This window comes from Thamnophis elegans, chromosome 14 (genome assembly GCF_009769535.1).
Source record: "Thamnophis elegans isolate rThaEle1 chromosome 14, rThaEle1.pri, whole genome shotgun sequence".
Lineage (NCBI taxonomy): Eukaryota > Metazoa > Chordata > Lepidosauria > Squamata > Colubridae > Thamnophis > Thamnophis elegans.
Window position 1 is genome coordinate 23,701,322 of NC_045554.1, and position 25,279 is coordinate 23,726,600.

At 51.2% G+C, this 25,279-nt stretch overlaps 2 protein-coding genes across 3 annotated transcripts; both read right to left on the reverse strand.

The window, feature by feature from the left end:
• Positions 1-306: 306 nt before the first annotated feature.
• On the reverse strand, positions 307-13,927 carry MMP15 (matrix metallopeptidase 15). Of its 2 annotated transcripts, none has more exons than XM_032230530.1 (10): positions 13,731-13,924; positions 13,462-13,610; positions 10,787-10,909; positions 9,496-9,803; positions 8,843-9,004; positions 7,357-7,541; positions 6,098-6,236; positions 3,350-3,500; positions 3,160-3,275; positions 307-2,401 (listed from the first exon to the last, which is right to left on the reverse strand). In XM_032230530.1, the coding sequence occupies exons 1-10, from the start codon at positions 13,830-13,832 to the stop codon at positions 1,935-1,937; spliced, it is 1,902 nt and encodes a 633-aa protein (XP_032086421.1). In that variant the 5' UTR covers positions 13,833-13,924; the 3' UTR covers positions 307-1,934. The 2 variants fall into 2 exon arrangements, with proteins under 2 accessions (XP_032086421.1, XP_032086422.1); XM_032230531.1 differs by having other exon boundaries at positions 2,255-2,376; positions 13,731-13,927.
• An 876-nt stretch (positions 13,928-14,803) lies between these two features.
• USB1 (U6 snRNA biogenesis phosphodiesterase 1) lies at positions 14,804-23,693 on the reverse strand. Its single transcript, XM_032230972.1, has 7 exons — positions 22,946-23,693; positions 21,561-21,721; positions 19,786-19,969; positions 18,298-18,351; positions 17,307-17,412; positions 16,870-16,953; positions 14,804-16,063 (listed from the first exon to the last, which is right to left on the reverse strand). The coding sequence occupies exons 1-7, from the start codon at positions 23,089-23,091 to the stop codon at positions 15,959-15,961; spliced, it is 840 nt and encodes a 279-aa protein (XP_032086863.1). The 5' UTR covers positions 23,092-23,693; the 3' UTR covers positions 14,804-15,958.
• Positions 23,694-25,279: the final 1,586 nt, after the last annotated feature.

Consider the following 25,279-nt stretch of genomic DNA (forward strand, 5'->3'; position numbering starts at 1 on the left):
AGGCTGCCAGGACTGATAGGGCCACACCTCCCCATCACTTCCAGACTTTCCTAGGCAGCGGAGGAAAGCAAGGGACCCGAGTGAGGATTGTTGGAGTGGTTGGCCTGCCCCAGTTCTCCAGGCGGGCCCTGAAGGGCTGCCAAGCTGTCCTCACCGGCCCCTTCATGCCCAGCTGGCTCAAAAGGCCTCCGAGGACCACAGAGGGAAGGCTGGACTGGTCCTCAGCTCCTCCTCTGAGGGAAGCAGCTTCTCTTCTCTTCTCTGCAGCTCCAGGAGGTGCAGAAGAAAAAGTAGCTTACACAAAGCATCAGCAGAAATGACTTTATTGACAGCCTGTGGATGATGACCATTTGCATGTTTTTGCGTGTCTATGCGTGTTACATGGATCGGTTCTTCCAGCCTCCCCAATCAGCAGACAAGCTGCCGGATTCAGTGCACAGAAAATGCTTCTCCTCAACCTGGCTGCTCTCCCTAATGCGTCAAACACCAACCGCAGCAGATCGATTGGCAGCCCCCAGAGAGGGCGGGGGAAGAAGCTGTGAGAGGCCCTTGGCCTTTAACAGGAGGCTCCTGGGGATGTTGGGCGGCAGAAGAAAGGGAGGGAGGGAGGGGGGAAACAGCCGGGCATGGCTTGTCAGGGCAGCCAAGGCAGCCTGGCCTCCTCCCTAAAGACCAGCCGTAAGCGGGCACAGGAGGCAGGCAAGGGGTGGCTTGTGTGTGGATGGCCAGATGGGCAGAGAAATGCAACACAGCCGGAGGAAGTCTGGGTGGGGCTCAGAAATTCTTTCGGCAGCTGCAACCTGGCTGACCTGCGCCCACAAAGGTCTCATATTTGACAGGAAGCCCATCAGGCCCCTCCCCCCATGTAGAATATGCTGGGCATGCAGTTCCTTCCATCTGCCGCTGTCCAGGGACCTCCTCCCCTCCCCCAAAGAGGGGTGGTCAGTGTTTCCTTGCTTCAAGTGGATTCGGTGGCCATTCAAGTCCCTGAACAGGGATTGAAGGCTAACAGATCCAGGAAAAGGATCCTTTTTCTCTCACCCCCACCCCTCTTCCTGGTTTGCTGGATGGCTGCCCTCAGGATGGACCCAAAGACCCCTCCTCATGGAGAGCTGCATCTGGCACCTCCCAAGGGTACAAGTCAGAGTGAAGAAGCCAGCAGTGGGCCTGGCCTGGGGCAGACCAAGGAGCAACTCCAGAGAACCACGGAGCAGGGAGACCAGGGGAAAGCAGAAAGGGGGCCTAGAGCTGGGTGGTCAGTGGTCACCCAATCGGACCTTGGCCGAAGCCTCTCTTCAGCCTGAGCCTTGAACCTCCAGGGGGTTCAAGCAGAAGTAAATATCAGTAGGAATAGAAATATTATTGCAGTAGAAAGAAATACCACGCTTAGCTTTGTAACCAAAGAGGCTCTGGAAAAAAGAATGTACAAAAATACATCAAGGTTTTCAGGATGTCAGCCCCTCCCTCCACCTTTGGCCAACCAGCCACTGACGATGCCCACTGCTGGCCAAGACCAGCTGCTGCAAATGCACGAGGGGGTCTCCCTGCCTCCAGCAAATCCAAACGTGTCTCTGGAGCACATGCAGAAGATCTACGGATCCCAAACAGTGAAGCCAGCCCCTGGATCCCCATGGATGGAGGATCTCGGAGCCACAGGATTCATCTCCAACAGCAACTTAGGAAAAAGCTACGCTTGGCCGGCTGCCTCTCTTCTCCTTGCTTGACCAGGCCAACAATCCCTCCGGCCAGAAGTGGCTCAGCCTTCAGCATCAGCACTGGGCTGCAGCCCCATACGGGGGCCCTGAACCTTCCCTGCCACGGGTCAGAGTCTGTGCAAGCCCCAGGGTGCCCCCCAGCCAGGCAGCCGTGTCACCAGGAGGGTGCAGAAGGAGAGGAGCCTTTTCCTGCCCCTGCCCCACAGCAGCTCTCCGGCTTCAGACCCACTCCTGCAAGGACCGCTTGCAGTAGAGCAGCATGCGGGGCCGGCCCTTCCGCTGCAGCTGCACGATGACATAGACCAGGCCCAGGACGCAGAGCAGCAGAAAGAGCAGCACCACCGCCATGACGATGCTCACCGTCAGCGGGTAATCGTTGATGTGCACCACAATGTCCACGTCCCCTCCCCCCTGCCCCCCACTCTCCTTCTCCACGGCAGATTCCTCCTCTTCCTCTGGGCCAGGGTGGGGGGCTGCAGCAGCTTCCTCCGTTTCCTTGTCCTGCCGGGGCTGGAAGGGGGGCCTTCCCATGTCAGGCCAGCGATGGCCGGGGTCCGGCTCCACAGGCACCTCCTCCTGGCAGCCCATGAAGTCCCGCAGGATGGACTTGGGGTAGCCGGGCTCCGTTTTCAGCCGCTCGTTGTCAAACTTCCAGTACAACCTGCCCTTATAGAAATATGTGTAAGCTGGAAGACAGCAGGAGGGCAATGGGTCAGAAGGCCACCAAGCCCCTCCCACCCCCCCACTGCAGCTGCAGGGCTCTTGGGGCTCAGTGGGGTGCACAGCTCCCCCGGGCTGAATGTATTTTGAAAGCACGGCTGTTCAGGTCCAGCCCGGCTTCTGGAAGGGCTGATCTCCCAGCGGCTTCAGCAGCGCCTTTGCCCTTGAGAGGAAGGGCAGCGGGGGAGGGGGAGCAGAGGGGCAGGACAGGGAGGAAAGCAGAGGTGCCAGGGCTGAAGGCCTCCATTGGCTTGTTCACCAAGGTCCAGCTAAGACAGAAGGACCACTGCCTGCATTGGGCTAATATGTGACACCTGACTGCTATTAAACAGGGCTACTTTTCTCTGGCTGAAGGGTCCTGGACATGGGCATGAATGCAATTCACTCACAGGCCCTGGAACTGCCGTCCCAAAGATCGGAAGGAGGTCAGGTGGCTGAAACCAGTCCAAATGGACGAGAGTCCTAACAGAGCTGAGCCTAATTTATGCAGGGCAGCCATTAAGCAAACACTCATTTTTTCGAGAACGAATTGATGTTGCACCAATTACCTCCAATTCTTTGACAACGCTTCATGTGTCCCTCGGGAGTTTCTCCCTTGCCCAGCCTCCCACTCTGGACAAGCTGCTCCCTCCCCCAGCCCCCATCTGGCCCAGGGTGACCTTCCCATCTGCAGTCATTTGCCCCCCTCCCCCCGACATTTCCCAGGCCGGCTTGTTCTACTTACCGGCATCGGGGCTGAGGAAGGCACCCCTGGGGGCAGCGGGGACCCCCGCCCAGATGCTGAGCTTCCTTGGATAGCCATGGCCCACAGAGCTCCCGTCCTCGTCAAAGCGCCAGTACCTGCAAAGGAAAGAGCCCGCCATGAAGGGAGCCCACCTGAGGAAGAGGGGGCCGCTGCGCCACCCATGACCCACCTGTCTCCTCGGAAGAAGAAGGTGTGTCCCGTGGGCTCCCACCACACCGCAGCATCCACTCTGTCGTGAGGAAGGCCCAGCCCATAGCTGCTCAGGGGCTGCGGGTAGCCAGCTTCCAGGTTTGCCTCTCGGAAGAGCCAGTACTGACTGCCTGAAGGAAGGACAGGCAGGGAAATCAGGCCAGCCCAAGAGGGGGCATCTGCCCACCCACCCCTCCACTCCCAGAAACTATGCACCCACCGCATCCGCAATGCGAAAGAGAACCCCAGAGTGATGGTGGCAGCTGAAATGCCTCCTGTGGTCTCAGCCCCGGCCAAGTTCCCCTCCCTCAAAGAAGCCCCTCTAACGTGAAGCCCCAACCGGCTGCCCGGACAGCCCAGCCTCCTAGTCCTCTGGAGGAACCGAGGGCTGCTCTGCTCCCTCTGAAGGCCGCTAATATCAGTAGGAATAGAAATATTATTGCAGTAGAAATAATATTCTATTCAATAATTCAAATAATAATTTTATTCAATAATAGAAATATTATTGCAGTACCCCCTTTAAAATCTTCTCTTCCCCAGGCTAAACGTAATGATCCCTTCGGCATCCTGGTTTCCAGCTGGTGCCCTCTGGGCTGCCCATGCCCTTCTTCAAGCGGGTGGCATCTAGAGAGGGATCCAGAGGCAACCAGTCTCCTCCCAGGGCAGGGAGGTTCAGCTTGATCCAGGCACAGGCAGCCACAACCTTTGGGCTGCTGGGTCCCTTCCGAATCAGCTGCAACCTGACCACCCCCCTCCCCCGGCCAATCCATTTCATATCAGAAAATCCCATTTTCTTTTCTCTGATTTCCTGGAATCAAATTTATGAGAGAAGGATAAAATATTCAAGGTTTCCAGAAAATCATGGGAAAAAATGGAGACCATGGATGAAATGCTGGGAAATATAATACAAAAGACACCCAGGAAGAGGAGGAACCAACTGGGGAGGGGACAGAAAAAGGAAACAGACAAAACAAATGGAACGGGGTCGGGGTGGGGGTGGGGAGATCATAATAATAAAAAATAGGGATTGATGACATAAGACAAAGGGAGAGTGCTCTAAGAATTTTTAAAAAAAAAAGGGAAACAGGAAGGTTTTTATGGGAGAAAGATAGGGGCAAGAGCAGATATTTTGGAAACTAGACAATGGAAAAGGATAGAAAAAGGAGGAAATAAAGATTCAAGAATTGAATATGAGAGACAAGCTAAGAAAAGAATAATCAAAGCCTTAAGACAGGTTAGAGATGATGATTAGAATAGGGAATATGTTTAATATAGTAGTGGCATAATAAAATAGAAAAAAAAATCAGAGGGATGGGGATTAATAAAATACACATTTTTACATTATAAGGAGAAGCAATAATAAGGGGAAATTAGAATTACTAAATTATAATTCAATATGAACATTGGTAGGTGTGTTAAATGTAATAAATATGATTAACAATATGTTATTTGTATTAAAATGTATGATATGCAGAAGATGAAGATTGATATGAAAATAACATACTGAACTACTGAATAATTAAAAAATGAAGTATTATAAGTTGAATAAAGAAATAATGAAATATCTTAATTTATAAATGTTTATTAAATGTAATAAATATGATGGATTATATTTTATGAATGAGTATTAAAACATGTATTTAAATGAAATGGGGACTGGCATTAAAAAAATACATAGAATTACTGACTAAACAAAAATGAAAAATGATAATTCAATATGAATATACATACAGTATGTATGCTAAATGTAATAATATAAAATTGGCATTATGTAGAATATGGTGATTGATATAAAAACAATATACTGAAATATTGAACAATCAAATCAAGTTGAATAAGCAAGAATGGAAGATCTTAAAGTAAGATAAATGTTGGTATTAATATTAGTTATTTGTCTGTTAAATGTAACAAATATGATTGATAATATTTTATTCACATCAAAAGATATGATAATTAAGATAGGGTGATTGGTTCAAAAGTAGCATATTGAAATATTGAATAATTAAACAAAAAATAAAATTTAATAATAAGACGTGTATTACTACTAGTATTATTTAAGATTGTTAAATGGAACAAATATGAATTATACTGACTTTTTTTGTATTAAATGTATAATACGTAGATACCACACTGTTCACACACTGATATGTAAAAAATAGAAAAACTTGGGGGGGGGGATATTCAAGGTTCTGTTCCTCTCCTCTATCCCCACCCCAAACCTGTTTCTTTGGGGCTGATGGATGTTTACATGCCTTGCTCTTCCTCCCATTTTCTATTCACTTTAAGAATACGTGTCACCCACCAAGTCCCAACCCCAGTTAGCAAAGGGAACCTGTTGCCTTGTATTAGGATTTCAGGCTCATTCTGGTTGCCTTTCTGTCCCGGAGGCAGAGACTGACGGATGTTCCTGGGTTGTCTCTGGACTGCCAGCTCCCAGGCACCACCCAGGTGCATTGGGACTTCCACCTGACTCAGGTGTGGCCCTGCAAGCTTTGTCTCCTCCAAAGGAGTTTAGCATGGAGGGTGGCTGGGCAGCCAGAAGGGCCACGACTGAGGACACAGCCAAAGCCACCGCCAAGGGCCACTGAAGGCAGGAGACCGTCTGGCACCCATGAACAAGGCGTGGCCCTTGCGCTATCTGAGGGACCGTCTGATCAATGCCCTTGTTTGTGACCAGGCCCGGCCAAAGCTCTGCTTTCCCCTCCTGCCCACGGCTGCAGCCCCTCACCTTTAAAGAAGGCAAACCGTCCATCTTGCCTCTCGTAGGCGGCGTCGATGTTCCCAGGAAGTCCCCTCCAAAAGTACCCGATGGGCATGGGGTAGTTGTCCAGCACCCGGTTATGCCGGACCCGCCAAAACCAGCGGCCCTGAAAAGAAGCAAGTGACCACTGGCTTGAAAAGGACACAGTTGTGCATCCAGAGGAGAAAGAGGTCTTGAGATGCATCAAGGTACGAGAATTCTTAAAATTAAAAAAACAAACAAAGGAGAATGTAATCCTGGAGGCAGCAAAGCCCATCCCTCTTTCTGCCTCCTGCTCAGCCCAAACAGCGGCGAGTGGGCCACTTTTCCCCTCCAGCAGTGCAATCCGAGCAGGGCTGCCCTCCTCCAGAACCAGTGGCTCCGTCCACCCCCACCCTGGTGAGCAGACAAAGGGCCAAAGACTCTGGAGTCACTCAAAATGCAAAGCAGGAAACCCCGCAGAAGGAGTGAAATCCCAAGGGAGCAATTTGTTTTCCTATTGTGGCAGAAATCCTTTCCAACCTTTTTGCCAGAGAGGAAAAAAAAGTAAGGGGGGACAGAGCTATGGTGACACCCCCCCCCCCAAGGGACACAGGGCCAGGGATCCCCCTGACCGGTGGCTCTCAGCCAAGGAGGTGCCCTGGATCGGGGCCTTCCTGCAGGGAAAAGCAGGGCCCCATGGAGCATCTCTTCATCCCAGCGATCTCAACCATTTTTCAGCTGAAGCAGTTCTGGAGAATTCATTACTAGCAGATGTGCTGATGGCCACAGATTTGATTGGCCTTCAAAAGGAGCCGGGCAGGTTCTTAATTGGTCAAGAATCACAAAGTCACTGCTGGATGAATGCCCCCCGGAAGACATGAGGGGGGGGGGGTACGCCTTCTCCTTGCAGATACCCAAGACAACTGGTGGGTGACCGTGAGGGACAAAGGGGCAGACCAGGCTGGTGGGCCTCAGGCCTGACCAGCCTTTTTTAGCTGGCATCTGAGATGGCATCATTGGGGGCCAGGAACCAGGCAAGCAACAGCGCCCACCGCACAAGATGCCAAGGCCAGTGTCTCTGCGCTCTTGAGACTTGGCCCTGCAGTGCCGAGGGGGCAATCTGCTCGCTGAAGCCCAGGCAAGCCCTCCAGAACCAGCTACCTGCATTTCAGGACAAACTGCCCGGTTGGCAGAACTGCCAGGATTCCCCACCAAGGAAGTCACCACCCCGAAACCTTCACAAGAAGCAACGCAAAGAGCTGCACCTTGAAGATGAACATCTCTCCACGCAGAACCGTCACTGTGTCAAAGTCGCCATCGCAGATGTTGGGCTCCAGATGGTCAGGGAGGCCAGGCTGGGGGGGGCGGTTTGGCTTGTCTGGGGGCTTCCGGTCTGGCTTCCGGGGCATCACAGTCGGCAGGGATTTGGTGGGCTGCTGTCCTGGCGTCCCTGGGGGGGAAGGAAAGACCAGCACACAGATCACTGGGGGGGAGGGAGGGGGGCTTTCCTATGGGCTGGACCTCACTTGCTCTTAAATGTTGGCCTCTTTATGGTTTATGCTACGTTGAGAATGGCTATCAATATTCACATATTCCTTGGAGGTTAAGAAGGACTGGTAGTTTTTAAAATGATTTACATTTATTTACACTCATAATTAATGCAACATTGAGAAATTTAACCTACATCTATGATGTACTGTATATGAAATATATATATATGTGTGTGTTTGTGTGTGCGTTTACCTGCTATTTTTTCTTTTTTCCTTCCTTTCTCCTTTTCTCAGAAATGCTTAATAAAAAATGCAAGATAACAAACTTTGCCCTCCAAAGGCCACAGGCAGCCTGGCCACTGAATGCCTAGACCAAGCTTGCAAAGTTTCCTTTGAAGATTGCTCATAATAGGGGGGGAAAAACAGGATTTGAATGTTTTTGAAAAACTGAGGCTGAAACAGGTACTTGAGCCCAGCTACTTAGGACAGAGGTGTCCAAACTTGGGAACTTTAAGACTTGTGGACTTTAACTCCCAGAATTCCCTAGTCGGCTGGCTGGGGAATTCTGGGAGTTGAAGTCCACAAGTCTTAAAAATTCCCAAATTTGGACACCCCAAACTTAGAGTGTTCTGAGGGTTTAGAAGGAATGCCAGGAAGGCCTAATGTAGCCCAAGAGGCACAGGTTACCTACAAAGAGAAATAAAAGTTTCTTTACAGCCAACTCATCTTCCTTCCAGCAGGAAAGTACCCAAATTATACCCAGGGAGAAGAGCTGCCGAAGGATGGCTGCCATGGGATGCCCTTGGCCTGTTTTCAAATAGACCAAATCTCAAATGGAACATTTCTCCACCCCCGAAAGTGAATATTTCACCCCCTGACCTATCATTTCCCCCTCCAACAGAAGAGCTCGGGGTTGACCTGTGGAGCCCTTGGTGCTCTCAGAGCTTGGCAGTTGCCTTGCAGACCCCATTTTTACCCCTCACCAGGCAAGGACGTTTCCCAGCCTCTGCCAGATGCCTGGCAGTTCTCGAGATAAAAGGGTAAATATCATGAAGACGGTTGCAAAGATCCTCATCTCCACTTGGTTAGTGCTGATCAGGAGATGAAGAAGGAAACAGGCAGGCAGAGACCTGGCTTCATCCGCGTAGCATCTTTAGATACCTGGCAGGCAGCTTTGAACATTTATCCTGCATCCCTCTCTTTTTTTAAACCTGAACCCTACACCCAGATACACCCAGAATATCACTCGGTTGCCACTTGCCATACAGCTGCTGGATGCCCCGAAGGTCATCTTCTGGCAACCTGAAGTTGTCTGTGTCCATCCACTGGTAGAAGGGAGCCATGATGGCACTGGGATTGCTGGAGTGCTCCAGGCCTAAGGAATGGCCCAGCTCATGGATGGCCACCAGGAAGAGATTGTTCCCTGCAAGTAACAGCAAAGTCTGTGGGGTCTGAAGGCCTCCAAATTCTGCACCCCACCGACCCACACCTGCCCAGTTAAAGGGGGCCCTTTGTACTTGAAGGGAAACATCCTGGGGGAACAAAGAACCACCTGGCTCAGCAGCTGGCTTCAGGGCAGGAAGAGGAGCCAGTTGGGATAGATGGAAGAGATCTATTGAGAAACCCAGGATGCAGACAGATGTTCTCTTAAGACTGAATAAGTTGGAGTCACTTGGAAGCCTGAGTCCCACCCGAGTTTCCCATTCCCTTTTCTTCCTCCCATCAACCCTAGAAATAGGATTCTGCATGTCTGCATGGGCTTCTCCTCTCCCTCACTAGGGAGGGGTTGTCTGACCAGGTTCTTGGAATGGGCTCAATCCCCACTTATCCCCGTTGCCAGTGGAGGCTTCCCCGATCCTTCAAGGCCCCTCTCTCCCCCTTCCAACCTTCTCCTAACCGGGACAACTTCCTTACCCAACATGTCCCTCTTGTCCAGCGTCCAGGGCTCATCCAAGTCAAAATGAGCATCTCCTCCCATCCCAGGACCGGGGAAATAGGCATGTGCCAGGAAGCCCCCCGTGCCGTCAAAGGGGGAACTGTCCCCGTGGAACCCTGAGGCGAAGAGCACCATGATGTCTGCCTCTGCTCTCCTCTTCTGTCTGATTTCATTGTAGGGGATCTCCTGGAAGACCAGCGGGGTCACTTGGTTCCACACATGGATAGCCTGGCGAATGGCGTCGTAGGAATGGAAGAACCCCAGTTTCTCCGTATAGTTCTGGATGCTGCCAAAAAAGAACAGGTGTGGGTGGGAAACCCAGAGAAATATTACTGCCTTTGGTTAGGAAGTCCTCCAGTGAGCCTCCCCCCCTTTGCAAATGCCACTCCATCTCTCAGTTCCCCATGCTTCAGTAGCTGGGCTGCAAGCCCCCCCCCCTTGCTCCCCCCAAGCTTTCTGAAAGGGAGATGCAAGAGAACAGCAGACAACGGCAGCTTCCAGGAAAGGTGAAGAGGAGTCCTGTGGCAGAAGAGCGGCTGAGGACAGTGCTGAGCTCCAGAGAAGGCAGAGAGCGGAGAGTGTCTTGAATCACCACTTTTTATCCACAGGCCTCACCTTTGTCCCTTGGTTTTTCCGCCACTGAACTTGTACAGGTCTAATACATCACAGCTGCCACCTCTCTGACCGGGGCATATGGGGCCATCTGATGAGGTGGGCCATTTCCCACGAAGGCCACAAAATCTGCTCAGCCTTTAGAGTCTTAAGAGAATCTATAGGAAGAATGTTTCTTCCAGGGACTCCAGACACCGCTGCTATTCCAAGCATCTGGAAAATCAGCAGGGACCAAACCTGTGACTGCACAATCAACACAATTCAGGTGCACCTCGGACAATTCAAATTCAAAATGCAAGAATAAATCTGTAGACTAAGATGAGATTCCTAATCTTCAAAGGCCTTACTTTGTTCTCCTGGAAACAAGGAAATTTTCCTGCTGGCCTTGGAAATTTTCAAGCAGTGACCCCCAACCAGGAATTGGCCTTCTGAAGTGAATGCTTAGCTCGTCTCCATGAACCTCCTCCCTGCCTCCAGCCCTTCTTCCCCTCCTCTTTGGCAGACTCACCTGAGCCTTGCAACCATCCGATCCTGGCATGGAGCAAATGTAGGTGAACCTCTTTTCACACAGCATTTAAAGGGCTGCAACTGGGGGGGGGTCTACAGCAGCCCCTGCCTCCCAGTAGCTCCACTTCAGGCCTCAACAGCTGGACATACCTGAAAGTCAAGTGCGCCTGGTTCCACCTCCGCCCAGTCAGTGCGTATCGCTTCCGCCGCATGTTGGCTTTGACCTGAGCCCCAATTTTATCAGGGACGCCACAGCGGGGACGCTTCATCCACCTGCCGGTTACAATAATCAGGGAAGGGAAGACAAGCAGCACGAAGGCAAATCAGAAGATCTTCCTCCCTGGACTTTCAAGCATGCTGACATTTCTAGAAAGTAACAGAAGAACTGAAGGAATGCAGAAGAAAAGCACCCCGAGGCTCACATTTGACCTCCCTCATTCCTCTGGGCCTGCCCTTGGTCGTTATGGTCATTATACAGCTGGTGGCAGCCCAGCCATTCCCCACTTCTGGGATTTGCCAGAGAAGTTCGTCTCCTCAAATGGTGACCAAACATCTGCAACCAAATTGCCAAGCTCGAAGCTCAAACCAACAGCCTAATCTTGTAATCTCTGCAGGTCCAAAGTGCCCTGGAGGGGTTGCTCCCTTGAGGAAAGGCGGGAAAATTTCCTTGATTGCAAGCCACACTTGAAGGAAAATGTCCTCGTTCCATTTAGCTGGGAAAAGTCAACAGAATGGAGCACCTCTGACAGAGAACAATGCTTCACACTCGGTCTAGACACATCTGGTTGCCTCAGAGAGGGACAAAAGCAATCTCACTGTCTGAACAGGGACAGAAAAAGATTTTCAAATCTTGTAATCCTGCTTCTTCTTGGCTGGACCAGGTCCTCTGTTTAGGAGTTTTGACAGAGATGTTGCAGTTTCCATAATAATTTGCAAAGTTCAGAAAACACCTGTCCTATTTCTAGATGTCTGCCATGAGAACACAGAGTACACTTTTATAGCCCTTCTGTAGAGATCTGGTAACCCACAGTCCAACGGGGGAAGATCAACTGCAGTTTTCCCGTTGTAAAAAGTTTGTGTCTGCAAGGTTTCTCAAAACCTTTTGAGACTTGTACAAAGATAAGATTTCTGAAAAAAATGAGCCTGTTCTCCAATTGTATCATTAGTTATTTGTCCAAAACACCAGAAAATATTTTGATAAATCTGCAACAAAACTGGAGACGTTAACCAAACTATAAGGCATTACGAGTCCTGGTGGCACAGTGGTTAGAATGCAGTACTGCAGGCTACTTCTGCTGACTGCCAGCTGCCTGCAATTTGGCAGTTCGACTCTCACCAGGCTCAAGATTGACTCAGCCTTCCAAGGTGGGTAAAATGAGGACCCAGATTGTTGGGAGCAATAGGCTGACTCTGTAAACCCCTTAGAGAGGGCTGGAAAGCCCTGTGAAGTGGTGTATGTCTTAAGTGCTATTGCTATTACTGAATATTCATATTTGATAAATCTGATAGGTAATTGAATATTCGTGTTTCTTTTTCATTTTGATCAAATTGTAAGCCCCTTTCAAGTCCAATTTTCTGATTATGCATGTCCTTTAAAGATGGTCTATTGGGTCTAAGATAAGAGGGAGTGTGTGATGATCCCTAACCATCGTGAGTTCAAAACCTTAAAATTATGAAGAAGCCTCAAAAAAAGAGTTATCTGAAGTGTCTGACATGGGCCTTTTAGCCAGGATCCGGGCTGCAGCCTTCAAGATGATGATGGTCCCGTTGTATGTCAGGTGCAGAGGCAACTTGTTGCTTCCCATCCCCTAAAGCTTCTGCCAATTGTCTACTTTCCAAATAAGGAAGGAGATGGAGAGAGCAGAGTAAGGAGAGAAAAGGATGAGCACGAAGCATGCAAAGGGCGCAGTGACATCTTTGGGACAGTAAAGCCACCTTCCTCCTCTACCAACCAGCCATCTACACTGGTGCACCAGAGCCAAATCCTTCCGCTCACAACTGGGGCAAGGAAGTGAACACCTGGTACGAATTCCAGAGTTGTCTGGCTCTCTTGACTCCAGCTGCCAGGCGAGATTAGCTGTTGTGCCCCTGCCTGCTTTGTCAAATGATCAGATATCCCAGGAAGGAGCCTTGCTTCAGGGAGGGCCCCCTCTTCCTTTCAACCTTTTACAGCAGGTGCTTCTTTCGCCCCCCCTCCCCAAAAAAGGATTCCCTTGAGGGAGATCCTGGCTCCTCCAAACTCCTCTGGCAAATCCCACGGAAGGGCAGGGGGGGGGGCTGGGCTGCTGCGGGCTGGATGGCGTTGCTTGGGGGCGCTGGGCAGCTCTTCTCTTGCTGCTGGGGGCCTCACAAAGCAGCCTGGGGGGAACCAGAGGGCAGCAGGTGCCTGGAGGCCCCGACTGGGTCAAGGGTGAGGGGGCAGCGGAGCCCACGGGCTCTTCGGGGGGATCTCCGCGGGGAAGGGCAGAGTCCAGAAGCCGCCCTGCCTGCCGGCCTCCTTCCGCCTCTTAGACCGCTTTTCGGCCGCTCCGACGGGAAGGCAGGAGAGCAGCGCCCCCGCTTCGGGTTGAGCCCGACTTCCAGCCGTCCTGAGGGGGCTTCCGAGCGGGGCCTTCGGGCCACCTGCCGCCCCATCCCGGGGAGGCTTTGGGGATCGAGCGGCACGAAGGTGGCGGAGGCTGCGCGGCTTCCCCCCCGCCGGGTGCCGCCTCCACCCCGGCCTTTCCGCGCTTCAGAAGCCCGGCCGGCTGGCTCGGCGGGCGGTGCCGGGACTCCCACCCACCCACCCACCCAGCCGGAGAAGGCGGCGCGGGGCCGGCACTCACGCTCGCGTCTCCTGGTCCAACAGGCCGGTCACCGGGATGCCGTAGAAGGCCTGCATCTCGGCCAGGGCGGCCGCCAGGCTCCGGGCGGCGCGCAGGGTGGAGGGCTGCCTGGGGCCGGCGGGCAGGTAGCCATAGGAGCGCAGCCAGGCCTGCAAGACAGCGAGAGTTGCGCCCGGGGCCGCCCAGGGCAGCGGCAGGTGCGGCGGGCACGAAAGCCGCTCCAAGCGCCGCCGAGTCGGCGCCCACACCGCCCCCCGACCCGCACCCACCTCGGCCTCCGCCTCGCTCTGCGCCGGCTCCGCCGAGCCCCGCGGGACCAGCGGCAGCAGCAGCAGCGGCAGCAGCGACAGCAAACGGGCCCTGCCGCCCATGCTGGTGCTGGCCGGCTGGCTGGCGCGGCCGTCCCTGGCGCGGCCTTCTGGGCTGGCCGGGGCTCGGTCCCGCAGCCGCCCCGCCCGCCCCCTCAGCCGCAGCCGCCAAGCACCGCCCGCTGCGCCCCTGGCCGGGCCGGGCTCTCGGCGGGCGCGGACGGGGCTGCCGCCTAACGGCCAGCCGGGGCGCAGCGGGGCTGCCAGCCGGCCGTCGCCTGTGGGCGCGCAGCTCCCGGGCTCTATGCGCGGCGAGCTGAAGGAGCCGGCGGTGTCGGAGGCGGCCGGATTATCACAGGCTCCCTCGAAGGCCCGGGCCGCATTGATGGAGGTCCGCCGGTGAAGCGCCTCCGGGAGAGACCCGCATCCGAGGGGTGTCAGCCCTCCTTTCGCACCGCCGGCCAGGAGCCTCTGAAGAGGCGCAGCTGTTTGTCAGCCTGCAACTTTAACCGGCCCCTTCACTTCCTTGCAAACTGGAGGGTCTTTCACAGGCCGAATGCAGGAAGAAGATGCCCTTCAAGAGGCTCTGGGAAGCTCAGCCTCAATGCAAAAACAAAACTTCACACTACAGTTGAACACCAGGTGCCCTAAAAGCCTGCAACCCTTCTAAGCGCATCTGACCCCAATCTTTGGCCTCTTCTGGTCTCAGTCTCCAAGTTTGCTCCTCATCTTGGAAAAGCCACCAGGATTTGACCAGCCCGTGCAATATGGACAACACTGAACCAAATTTGCCCCGGCCATGGATGCCCTGTGTTAAGCCAGGCAAAATACCATCAACCAAATTGTAACGGGGGCGGAAAACCAAGCTCTCCTACATATAGTGACAGAGTACCAAAATAGAGCCTTTGGTGGAGACAAAGGAAGCAAAAATTGTATCTGTAAATAAGATACGTTTCATATTTTACATTTCATATTTTGTATTTGTATTGCCTGTACTTTTATTAACATGATGTGAATGTTCCATATGACAAATAGACAAACAATCTAGTCTTTATTCATTAGTTACAAGAGAAATAATGAATTGGGCATTGAAAAAATTCTGCCTTAACATTCATTTTGTTCTGCCTTAGTATACTTTCTATAACGAAATACATTACTTATTTCAATTTATTATAGCTCTCCATATAGGCAGCTTACAATTGGCAATAATTGTTGTATCCCCAAAAGGCAATCACAGGATTTGAAGTCAGCACTACTGGTGGGAGGGCCAATAGAAACTGACTAAGCCAAAAGTTTGCAACATCTCAGTTCTGTAAATTGCCCTCCTCCCATTTCTTCAGCCAGTATTTTGATTTATTGCATTCAGACGTTTCTTTCTTGGATCATGAGAATGTGAGAAACAAATCTCAGAATTACTTAGATCATACTCTTCCGGGGAACAAGGCTAGTCTCTTTCCACAGCCCTGCCCGGTTCCTCTCCAGAATGCAGGGAAATAAGCATGGATTGCACCGAGTTTACCTTTTCCATCACTCGTGAGTTGGGCCCATCTGAATGCCGTTCAAGGCCACTGCTGCGCTTTTGATGGACAAATGAAAGGTTTCCTTTGGATTTTGGCCTAGAGGAATTCAGTACTTTGTCAGTATGTGCATGGGAGAGCTCATCTAACTCCAGTGCTCCAATACACATTTCTTACTTTATCCTGTTTATGATTTTTTTTGCCACAATTCCAACAGATCAAAGCAGGTCTGAGCAGTCACTTATCCAGGAAGCTTTGATGAACCTTTTCAGCAAACAGACAATGAAGAAAATTGGTTCTTCTTTTCTTCATTTCACCTGTGGTTCACTTTCAAGACACCACGCCCAAGGCATCCTCCGAGGGCTTCTCGCCCCGAGATCGGCTTTCTACAAAACAAAGTCCTGCAGCTTGGAGAAACATCTCACTGGCTCCCACACTTTGTGTTTCTCCAGCAGCTGAGAACTGGAGTGGAGCGAAGTAGGAGTTGGTCTGGCAGAGGCCTGAGGGCATTAACTGCCTTGGCTCTGAAATGTGCTGTTGGATGGTCTGCTGCTGGCACGGGTAGGTGAGCTCCCAATAGACTTCATGGGAATCCGGTGGCACCTCTGACCATCTTTGGCAAAGGGCTGGTGGTTTCTATCGCAAGTCGGCTCTTATTGTTCCTGGGCTTCTCTATCTCAGAGGGAACGAGAAGACCTTATTGCCAGATTTGCAACGGACTTCCGTCCCAGGAATTTGCAGCAAGTGGCTGGAGTCCTCAAAGCCATCCACAATCTCCTGCAACAACAACAGGGAGGCAAAATAAGAACAGCCTGGCAGAATTCATCAGCACCAACTTTTGCCTCCAGCTTGGCTCAGTTCTTTGGTTATCCACTCATTCCAAGTTGCTTAAAGCAGCTGGATCCCTGCAAAGGCAGGAGCTCCCTCTACCCCAATCGCCTGCTCAGTCTTCCACTGCTAAAACAATTGTAAGGGCTAGGCTCTTGGAAATTCCCTCTGGCTATATGACGTGGGCATATCTGCAAGTTGAAAAAGTGTGTTAAGAAATGCAGAAATTGTTGAAGCCAATTAGTGCATCTCTTCTTCTATCTCTGGTCACCACCTTCCGCTGTACCCCTCACAGTCGGCTGGGTCTTTACACTCACTCCAGGCTTCACCAAAAAAGAAAGGGGAGCAAACCGGATCTTCTGACCTGACTGATAGAGCTCTGAGACGAACATGGATCCACCTCGAACAGGTCTGAAGTTTGAACCAAGTCCATTTCAAAACTGGGACACAGTATGGAGACCCAACTGTCTGCTAATGTCAGGCACACACAATCAGCCCTACAAATGTAGGGGTCAAGCTGAATGTTTTGTTGTATCCTGCCTATAATACAAGAATCTCCCTACACTGCATGCCTTCTCTTGGGAACAGACAGAGGGTGTGTGTGCGTGTGTGTGTGTGTGTGTGTGTGTGTGCGCGCGCGCACGCGCCCAGTTCTCTTGTGGCTATGCAATCACTCAAGGCTAATTCCCCACTTGATCCCTCCTCCTTGCCTGGCAGAAAGTTTCCCCAAAGCTAAAGGCTTCCAGGCTGATTACCTGCATTTCCTGCATACACTGGCCTCCGAGGGCTTCCGACATATTCCCCACACACCAGGCAAGGCTCATGTGGAACGAGGGATCCTATGAACAACCACCAAAAGTCAAGATCAGAGGAAGGTCCACCAGCACAGCCAAGCAGAGCAGGCAGAACCTCAGGCATAGCACACTGACTGCCAACATTTCAATTGGAACAAATTGGAGCCATATTCTGCATTGCAAGACGGTTCATAAAACAGAGGTAAAAGAATCAAACACTGGTAACTGAATACTGACTACCCTAAGCAGAGTGGAGGGGAACAAGAAGACTGAAGCTGTTGGAAGTGCATTTAAACAGCTGCTTAATTGATGGTTCAACCGTTACCCTTCAGCTTCCTCCAGAGACTCATTCTAAAGCAGTCACTCCTTATTTTCCCTGCGACGGCTACAAGCCTCACCTTGTAAAAAGGCATGAGGTTAAATTCCTTCATAACTTCATCCACTTCTGAAACCATCTCCATCATCTGAGAATGTCCTGAAGAGACTTCTAAGCCAACAAAGGTCCTGCAAGAAGATTTTTAGAGAGTAACTGGCAGCAGCTCTTCCGTGGTCAACCTCTTGCATGGAGAGCCACTCGGTTCCCAAACGCAAGAGAAGAGCGCATGGCAACAGGGCACCTGCAGAAAACAGAAAGGCTTTCTTGGAGATGCGCATGGCTCTCAGGTGACGCCAAACGGACAGCACAAAAGGTTTTAAAGTTCTGGGGGAAAAGAAGAGGAAGCATAAGAGCAAAGGACCACTTTCTGATAAGAAGGCAACTGTACTGAAGAAGCACCACCTGCATTAGCTAAGGAGGAGTTAATGGAGGAAATCTGCTGAGCAGGGATGCCCTGGACCTTGGCGGGGGCTGGAAGGAAGGAAGGAAGGAAGGAAGGAGGGAGGGAAGGAGGGAGGGAAGGAAGGGGAGGAGCTGGCAAAATGGGGGGCTGGTGGAATCTGCTGTGCCTGGAATTGAAGGAATTCCCATAGGAACAAGAAATTGCAGTCCTTGTTAGGCTGAACAGACACCTCTATCCTCATCTGTTGAAGGGGAGGGGGGGTGGGATTCACAGAGACTATTTCCAAGAGAGCTCCTTTACCTCTGCCAGTCCCTGCAGCCCTTGTGCCATGGAGCCCCCTCCTCTTCAGGACAGAGGCACATCCATTCAGATACCCCCCATTTGCAACCGGAACAGGGGCAGGCAAAACCCCTGAGCAGAGACTATCCTGGAGTTGGAAAAACCACACTGGGCGTGCTGACACACCTTGCCTTCCTCCTTTTCATACCCAGAAATATTTGCTAATGCAAGTGAAGCCATCTTCCCACCCTAATGGCCAGTTCCTTCTATTTCTAGCCCACACAACTCTCCATATCTCTTTGAAGGGGGAGATCCACAATCCTTCACCCACCTGGTTTTGGTCTCATTGGTATAAATCTTCACTTGATCAGCTCTGAAGATGAACCTGAAAAACAGCAGAGATTCCAACTAATCTGGAAACGAAAGCTAGAAGCAAGAGAGACCCAAGAGGGTTGCAGGTCAGAGCTACCTCTCTGATTCTCCGGGACTTTCTGGTGACACTTCCAAACTTCAAACCCAATTCAATTATGCCAATTTAAACATTGGGCTACTTTTCCCTCCTTCATTGCATGCTGAGATTTGGGGACACTCACCTAATTTATTTACTATTTCAATTTCTATGGACGCCCATCTCAATCCCGAAAATATATTATGATTAAAAATTAAACAAAACAAACATTTTAAAAGAATAAAAACAGGAAACCAGTGAAAAACATTGAAAGTATCTAATTCAACCTACACAAGACCAAGATACTTGGCCAATTAGCAATACAGGCAGGGCCCTTCGCACATTCAGCGCCCCAGGCTTGAAAAACAGGCAGGTTCTTAGGGCCTTAGGAAGAGCTAAGGGAGCAGGGGCCAGTCTGCTCTCCAAAGATCCCAGCTGACGATGGGAAAGGAAGCTTACATGCTGCCAAGCAAATCACCAGCCTCTCACATGTTTATTTGTAGCAACATGTTGGGCCCGACAGAGCCCCTCTGGGACAGGCAAGAGCATTTTGGCAACCTGTCTGCTACATGGTAAATGACAACTCAGTCATGCCAGCTGTGACCTCCCACGGCAGCCATCGTGCAAGGCCCCCAAAGTGGGTTATCAGAAATGTCCCTGACCCCAAAGACTGCCCCTTCCATGTGCGGGAAGCAGAGTCAAGGACTCCTGAAGGGCGGGTGCTTCTCAGGCATCATGAACTGTCAGCTGGCTGAGGAGGGGACTGGAGCTGTAACCATAGTGAGTAGCTCTGCAATTTCTTTGCCCCCTTGTCACATCTGGTGAAAATTAGCGCCACGGCTTTCTACTGCCTTGGGGCATGAAACAAAAAAAATATCTTCGTAGATTAACATAGTTTAAAAACAAACAAGAATCTTCCGCTCAGAAAAGCCAACACAAGACACAGGGAAAAGCAGAAGCTTCTGGCCCCACAGACCTATTGCGCACTTTGCAACATCATTGTTTTGCTTTGCTGTGACTGTAGAATAGAGGCTCTCAATCTCGGCAAGATTAATATATGTGGACTTGCAGCTGGGGAATTCTGGGAGTTGAAGTCCATGCAGCTTAAAACTTGCCAAATTTGAGAAACAGAAGGAAAATGCTTGCAGCCACAACAGGTGTTCCCTCCTGCGGGTTTTTATTTATGCTGCCCATCCCCCAAAGGCATTTATCAATACCTGATGGGCTTCTGTTTCTGCCTTGCCCATATCTACTGGTCTGCTCTTGTCGGAAGCCCAGCTAAACTCCAGGTAACCTCCCCAAAGTGACCTGTAAGTCCTATCCTATCAGTCACGATAGGAACTCACAGCCAGCATGGCCTATGGGCCTCACCTGTGGTAGGAAGCCATGCGCTCTTTGAGGGACTGGATAAAAGAGTTGATCCAGTGATGGCGCAACACCACGCCTTGAGAGAGGCTGATGTGGAATTCTTCCTGTCCCATCAGTGGAGGAACATAAGTGCGCCCACAGATTAGGAGGAGCTGCAGTAAATCCAGAAAGTCCTCCCCAGCTTTGTCTGTGGAAAAAGCAGAACAGGCTCTCTTAAAACTATATGACCCCTTTTCCTGGTCTCAAATATTATTACCCCCCCCCCCAATCTCAACTCCCTCCCACAAGTCTACTATTTTACACAAGCATCTCAACAGCAGGAATGCCAAACAGTTCGCAAACAAGCAATTCAAGGACGTGCTCTACTAATGCCCAGTTAAGAAGCACTGCTTTAAATGCTTTTTGCCCTGGCCGAGGATGCCAGAAAGACCCTAAGTACATTCTAAGATGTACTTAGAATCCCAAGGTTGGGAGGACCCTGGCAAGATGGCCACCATGGGAGGGCATGGCCAGCGTGATTGAGTTGACCATTTACCATGCAACAGAACGAACTGCCAGACCTCCCAATCCACCCTCAGCCAGGTCCAGGAATCCTCAGATCCCTGCCCTATAAATGTTGTCCAGCCCTACAACTTCAGGAGCTAGGCTACTCCACTACTTAACAGGTTTCACTGTCAGGAAATTGTTATTTTCAGTTTAGACCACTCTCTGCAAAGGTCTCACCAATTGGGTCCAGTTCCGCCCTCAGGAGCTATGCAAAGTAAATCCACCCCTGTCCATGGAAGATTGAAATGGCTCTTCTCTTCTTCGGGCTCAACAGCCCTGTCCCTTCAACTGCTCTCTGTAGGATCTCACCCGCAAGCCCCTCACTATATGGGGGGCTTTTCTCTGCATGCTTTCCAGTCCCTTGGCATCCTTTCTGCCTTGGAGTGGTCAGAATCAAGGACGACAGTATTGAAAGTTCCTGAAAGATCATGGAGAGCAAGGATGGCTGCAATAGCCCTCACTTGCTCTCACTAGAGATCATCCACAAGTACTAGCAATGCTTTTTTCTGTCCCATAACCAAGCCTACATCCCAACTGGAAGCGGTCCAGACCCCCAGAGGTTGCCAAGCAACCAGTTTCTCTAATAGCTTCCCTGAAAAGGGAAGCTGGGGAATGGGACAAAAGTGTCCAGGCAAGTGGGATCAAGCAATGTTTTTTTGAGGAAGGGGACAACCAGAGACTCCTTAAAAGGCCCACTTGGAGTGAGGAATTGCTCACTGCCTGAACCTACCAGTCACCATCCTGGAGGCTTTCACCAATCAGCAAGTTCAAGGGTCTGATTGACAGATGGTTGCACTGTTCACGCCAAGGACCCTGTTCACTTCCTTGGCTCAAACAGGATTGAAATGTCCCCAGATAAGTGAGCAAGACCTTTCACCAGGCATCCCACATGGATCTGAACCGCACTCCAACTGGGAAACAATCTTTGTGCATTGGGTGTTCAACAAGTTCCTCTGCACAGCCTCCAATCAACAAAGCACATTATGGAAAAGAATGCACCAAACTGGGCACATTAAAAAAATACACATTCCTTCATTTTTTCCCCCAGAAACCCAAAGTTCTTTCATTGCTTTAGAAATGTTTGGAAAGGTTAGCTCTCTGGGCAGGTCAGAAGCACAGAAAGCCTTGCTTCCAGCGTTCCACTCTGCTCAAGGCAACCATAAAGATTCCCATGGCCAGGACCAATCCTGCACTCCTCTTCCCGGAGAAGGGGAAAACATTAAGAGACTTACATGGCAGATATACATGGGTTGCCCAGTTGCCTCGTTCATGAGGAAATGTCCGCAGGCGGCCTTCGTGTTTACTACAGTCATCCACCACCTTTTCCTTCTCTTCCTGATCCCTGAACATCCTCCGCACACTGTCTGGCAAGGGGAGGGAGGGCATAGCAGCTCTGCAAAATGGATGGAGAGAGTTGACAGCCAAAGCATTTTCTGCTCCAAGACCAGAAGACAAGCAGCCTTGGGACAGACGTCACATGGGCCCCTATCCCTGCCCAACAGCAACAGCACCACTTGTCCAGTAAGGGTAAGTGGAAAGGGTGGGGTTTTCCAGTTAGGGCAGGACAAAGAGGGATCCCGGGAGTAGGGCACAGAAGGACAGTCCCCTCCCCACTAATAGCAAGTGAAAAAATAGGCCAAACAGGTCAGAAATCTGGGCAAGGACTGTTGCAGCTCGTCTAAGGAGAAACTTCACAGACTTAAGGAAAGAGCACCTGGTCACAAAGGGGGACTTGATGGCTAGGCGTCTTTCCCTGGGCTAAGAGAACAGAACTGCCTCTTCCAGAAGACGCTCATCTGGGATAGCCTGAAATACATTGGCTTTTTTTGTAGTTTTACTTATTGTAAAACTCACCACTATCCAGACCTTCCGCGCAGCCCTCAAGATCTGGCTCTCCCAGCAGGCCTGGGGATAGGTTTCCAATTACCCGCCCGAGTGTTTGATTGCTGAATGAAAGTTGTGTTTTATTATTTTTTCTTTGTGCACATATTGTTCTGTTTCTGACCTTGCACCCCCCTCCCCTGTGGTTGTAAGCCGCCCTGAGTCCCCTCAGGGAAAAGGGCGGCATATAAATCCCAATAAACCTATAAACCTAAACCTATAAACCTATTGTGTTTATGGAGTTCATTGCTCCAACCCCAGTTAGCTCCATTCAACAGGCAGCTTCAATGCCTCCTGTGGTCCATGAAGAACCATCTGCCCCAAATGTCAGGAGTTACCAGAGGCGGGCCCCGGCTCCTTCCACCGGCTGAGCCCAGACGGGCCTTTCCCCTCCTGCGGGCCCATTCGCGCAACTCCAGCGCTGCTCTGGTTGGGGCTTCAGAGCCTCCAGGCGTCACTGGCGCGGCCAAGGCCGAGTCCGACCAAGAGGCCAGCGCCGCAGAGAGAGGCCCGGCCGCCCCTCTGCCCACAGCAGCCGCCCGGGCGGAAGGAAGCGGAGCCTGGGAGGGGCGGCTGTGCCAAGGCAGCCGGGACGGGGGCTGGGGCGCCACCAACGCCAGCCTCGCCTGCGGGGAAAGAGACGCCGCCCTCGGGAGGGAGGACGGGCGCGGGAGAGCGGAGGCTCCTCGGAGGCGCCCAAGCCTAGCGCCGCCACCGCAGGTCGGAAGCGGCTCACCTGCTGCCCGCAGGGGAGAGGCCGCGGCCGCCCTTCGGCCCGGCCCCAGCGTCCCCGCTGCTCCTCTTGCTCCTCTCCCGGGCGGCGCTGGCCTCGCTCTCTCCCTCCGAGCCGGAGCTGCTGTAGTCCACCAGCGCTGCCCTCATGGCCGGAAGCAGGAAGCCGACGCCTCGCGCCTGCGCAGAAAGGACACCCCTATAGAGTCGCCTCCGCCGCCGCGCTTCCGGTGGGCCACTTCCGGTGACCCCAACTTTCGGGTGGTTCCCCCCGTGGAGTCGGTGAACGGAGCGCTGAGTCCCTCCTCCTTCTCGGGCACTCCGGCTCCCCGACCCACCGGAGGGAGGGAGGGAGGGAAAGTGGAATGGGACGCGCCTTTCTCTTCCTCCTGCTTAGGAGCCGGCGCCTGGGCTCGTCTGCTCACGGGGTGGCTTCGATGGCCTCGAGGGTTCCCCGCCTGCTTCCCAGAGACCCAAGGGCGCCCTTATTGGGGAGGGGTCGACAGAGCAGCAGGAAGCTACCGGCGGGTGGGACGAGGGAATCCCCCTGGACGCCTCTCCTCCTGCAAGCTCAGGCTGACCGAGCTTCTCCGGGCATGGTCGATTTGCCCAGAGTTCGAGACTGGCATTGAAGGAAAAGGAGTTGTCCAAGAGGGCTGAATTAAGAACGGAAGGCGAGGGAGAAGACTCTGACCCTGGTGCTCCGCAGCTGAAGGAGAACAGAAACCTCTGCCTACTGTGGAGTCGTCATAATAAAAGTTTCTTTCAACACGTAAACAGGAAGTCAAGGAAATGATTGGTTCTTTAATGGAAGAGAGCAAGGAGATGACAAGCAACGGGGGTGGAAAAAAGCTGCTTACTTCGTTTTTTGCACTTGTCTTCATGCAAAAGGGAAAAAATAGCCCAATGTACAAAAGCAATACTATAAAATACAGATTAGGAATAAAACTCAAAATAAACAAGAAAATGGTAAGGGAACGCCTATGCACTCTGTGGGAAGCCACCCCCCTACTACTTCCTAAAAGAATGAAATATTGGAGGGAATATTAAAGGAGAAATTGAGAAAAGGCAGAAAGCACCTCCAAAGCCTTCAGCAGATGCCTGAAATCTTTAGAGATGGATATTTTGTGCCCATTAAGAAATCCAGGCCTATCTATTCATAAACAAAATATCTTCAGCTCCAGGTGATGAAATTAAGAAGGACAGGACTGGACCTTTAGAGCATAATAGGATTAACCCACCATCAATTAAATAATAAAAACACACAAAGCAAACCTCAAAATTATAAAATACCGTAAACTATAAAAATAACTGCACTCATCAAGCTAATGTGCCAGCTGTCCCAGAACTGCATACTGTGTTGATTCTGCTCAACAAAGAGTCCTCCATTTTATTTCCACCACCCTTCTCCCAGTTTAGAATATAGAATGGTTGCAGGAATTGGATATGTCCAGTCCAACAAAAAGAAGGACTACGGGTGTCATGATAATTGTGTTCCAATATCTGAGGGGCTGCCACAAAGACAAGGGGATCAACCTATTTTTCAAAGCACCAGAAGGCAAGACAAGAAACGATGGATGGAAACTAATCAAGGATAGAATCATCCTAGAACTAAGGCCAGAGGTGGGTTCCTACCAGTTTGGACCAGTTGGGCTGAACCAATAATGGTTTGGTGGCCTGGGTCGCTGCTGCCACACCCCCGAACTGGTTCTCCTACAGGGCTGCCATCTTGATTTTTGGTTCTGCGCATCGCAGAAGAATTGTAATTGCACAAATTTAATTTTATTTCTTTTTTTAACGTTTTGCACAGGCACAGACCTATTTTTGTGCAAATGCACACCGAACTGGCAGTAATGCTGGGAGCAACCCACCCCTGACTAAGACATTTCCTGACAGTGTGGATAATTAATCAGTGGAATGGCTTGCCTCCAGAAGTTGTGGATACTCCATCACTGGAGAATTTTAAGATGAGATTGGAAATCCATTTGTCTGGAATAGGACAGGATCTCCTGCTTGAGCAGGGTGTTGGACTAGATAGAAGACCTCTAAGGCCCCTTCCAACTTTGTTATTGTAAGGACCTGCCTCAGCAATATTCACAGAATGCATGACTCTTGAAATAAACGGTATTTCAAAAGGAACTTTTACTGAGAGAAGTGACTGCAGAGAAGTCAGGTGGAGTCTGAAGATTTTCGTGCAAAGTGTTAAGTTAATGCCCCCTGTTCAGCCCCCACCCAGAGCCCCATGTCCACCAGTGGCCAATACGATGCCGCAAAGGTGTTATGAGAACTCCGAGGCAGGATGGTGAAAACAGGTCAACCTCTGGGTGGTACGATCTTG

Bases quoted from the DNA above. Each gene is read 5' to 3' on its own strand.
- USB1 (XM_032230972.1), bottom strand. From the start codon at position 23,091: ATGAGGGCAGCGCTGGTGGACTACAGCAGCTCCGGCTCGGAGGGAGAG. The intron at 21,722-22,945 runs GTGAGCCGCTTC...TCCATTTTGCAG, and splicing joins CTCTCCCCTGCGGGCAGCAG to AGCTGCTATGCCCTCCCTCC. The intron at 16,954-17,306 runs GTGAGGCTTGTA...GGTTGTTCATAG, and splicing joins ACCTCATGCCTTTTTACAAG to GATCCCTCGTTCCACATGAG.
- MMP15 (XM_032230530.1), bottom strand. From the start codon at position 13,832: ATGGGCGGCAGGGCCCGTTTGCTGTCGCTGCTGCCGCTGCTGCTGCTG. The intron at 9,804-10,786 runs GTATGTCCAGCT...CTTTTTTGGCAG, and splicing joins CAGGCGCACTTGACTTTCAG to CATCCAGAACTATACGGAGA. The intron at 6,237-7,356 runs GTGCAGCTCTTT...GCTTCTTTTCAG, and splicing joins GAGAGATGTTCATCTTCAAG to GGCCGCTGGTTTTGGCGGGT.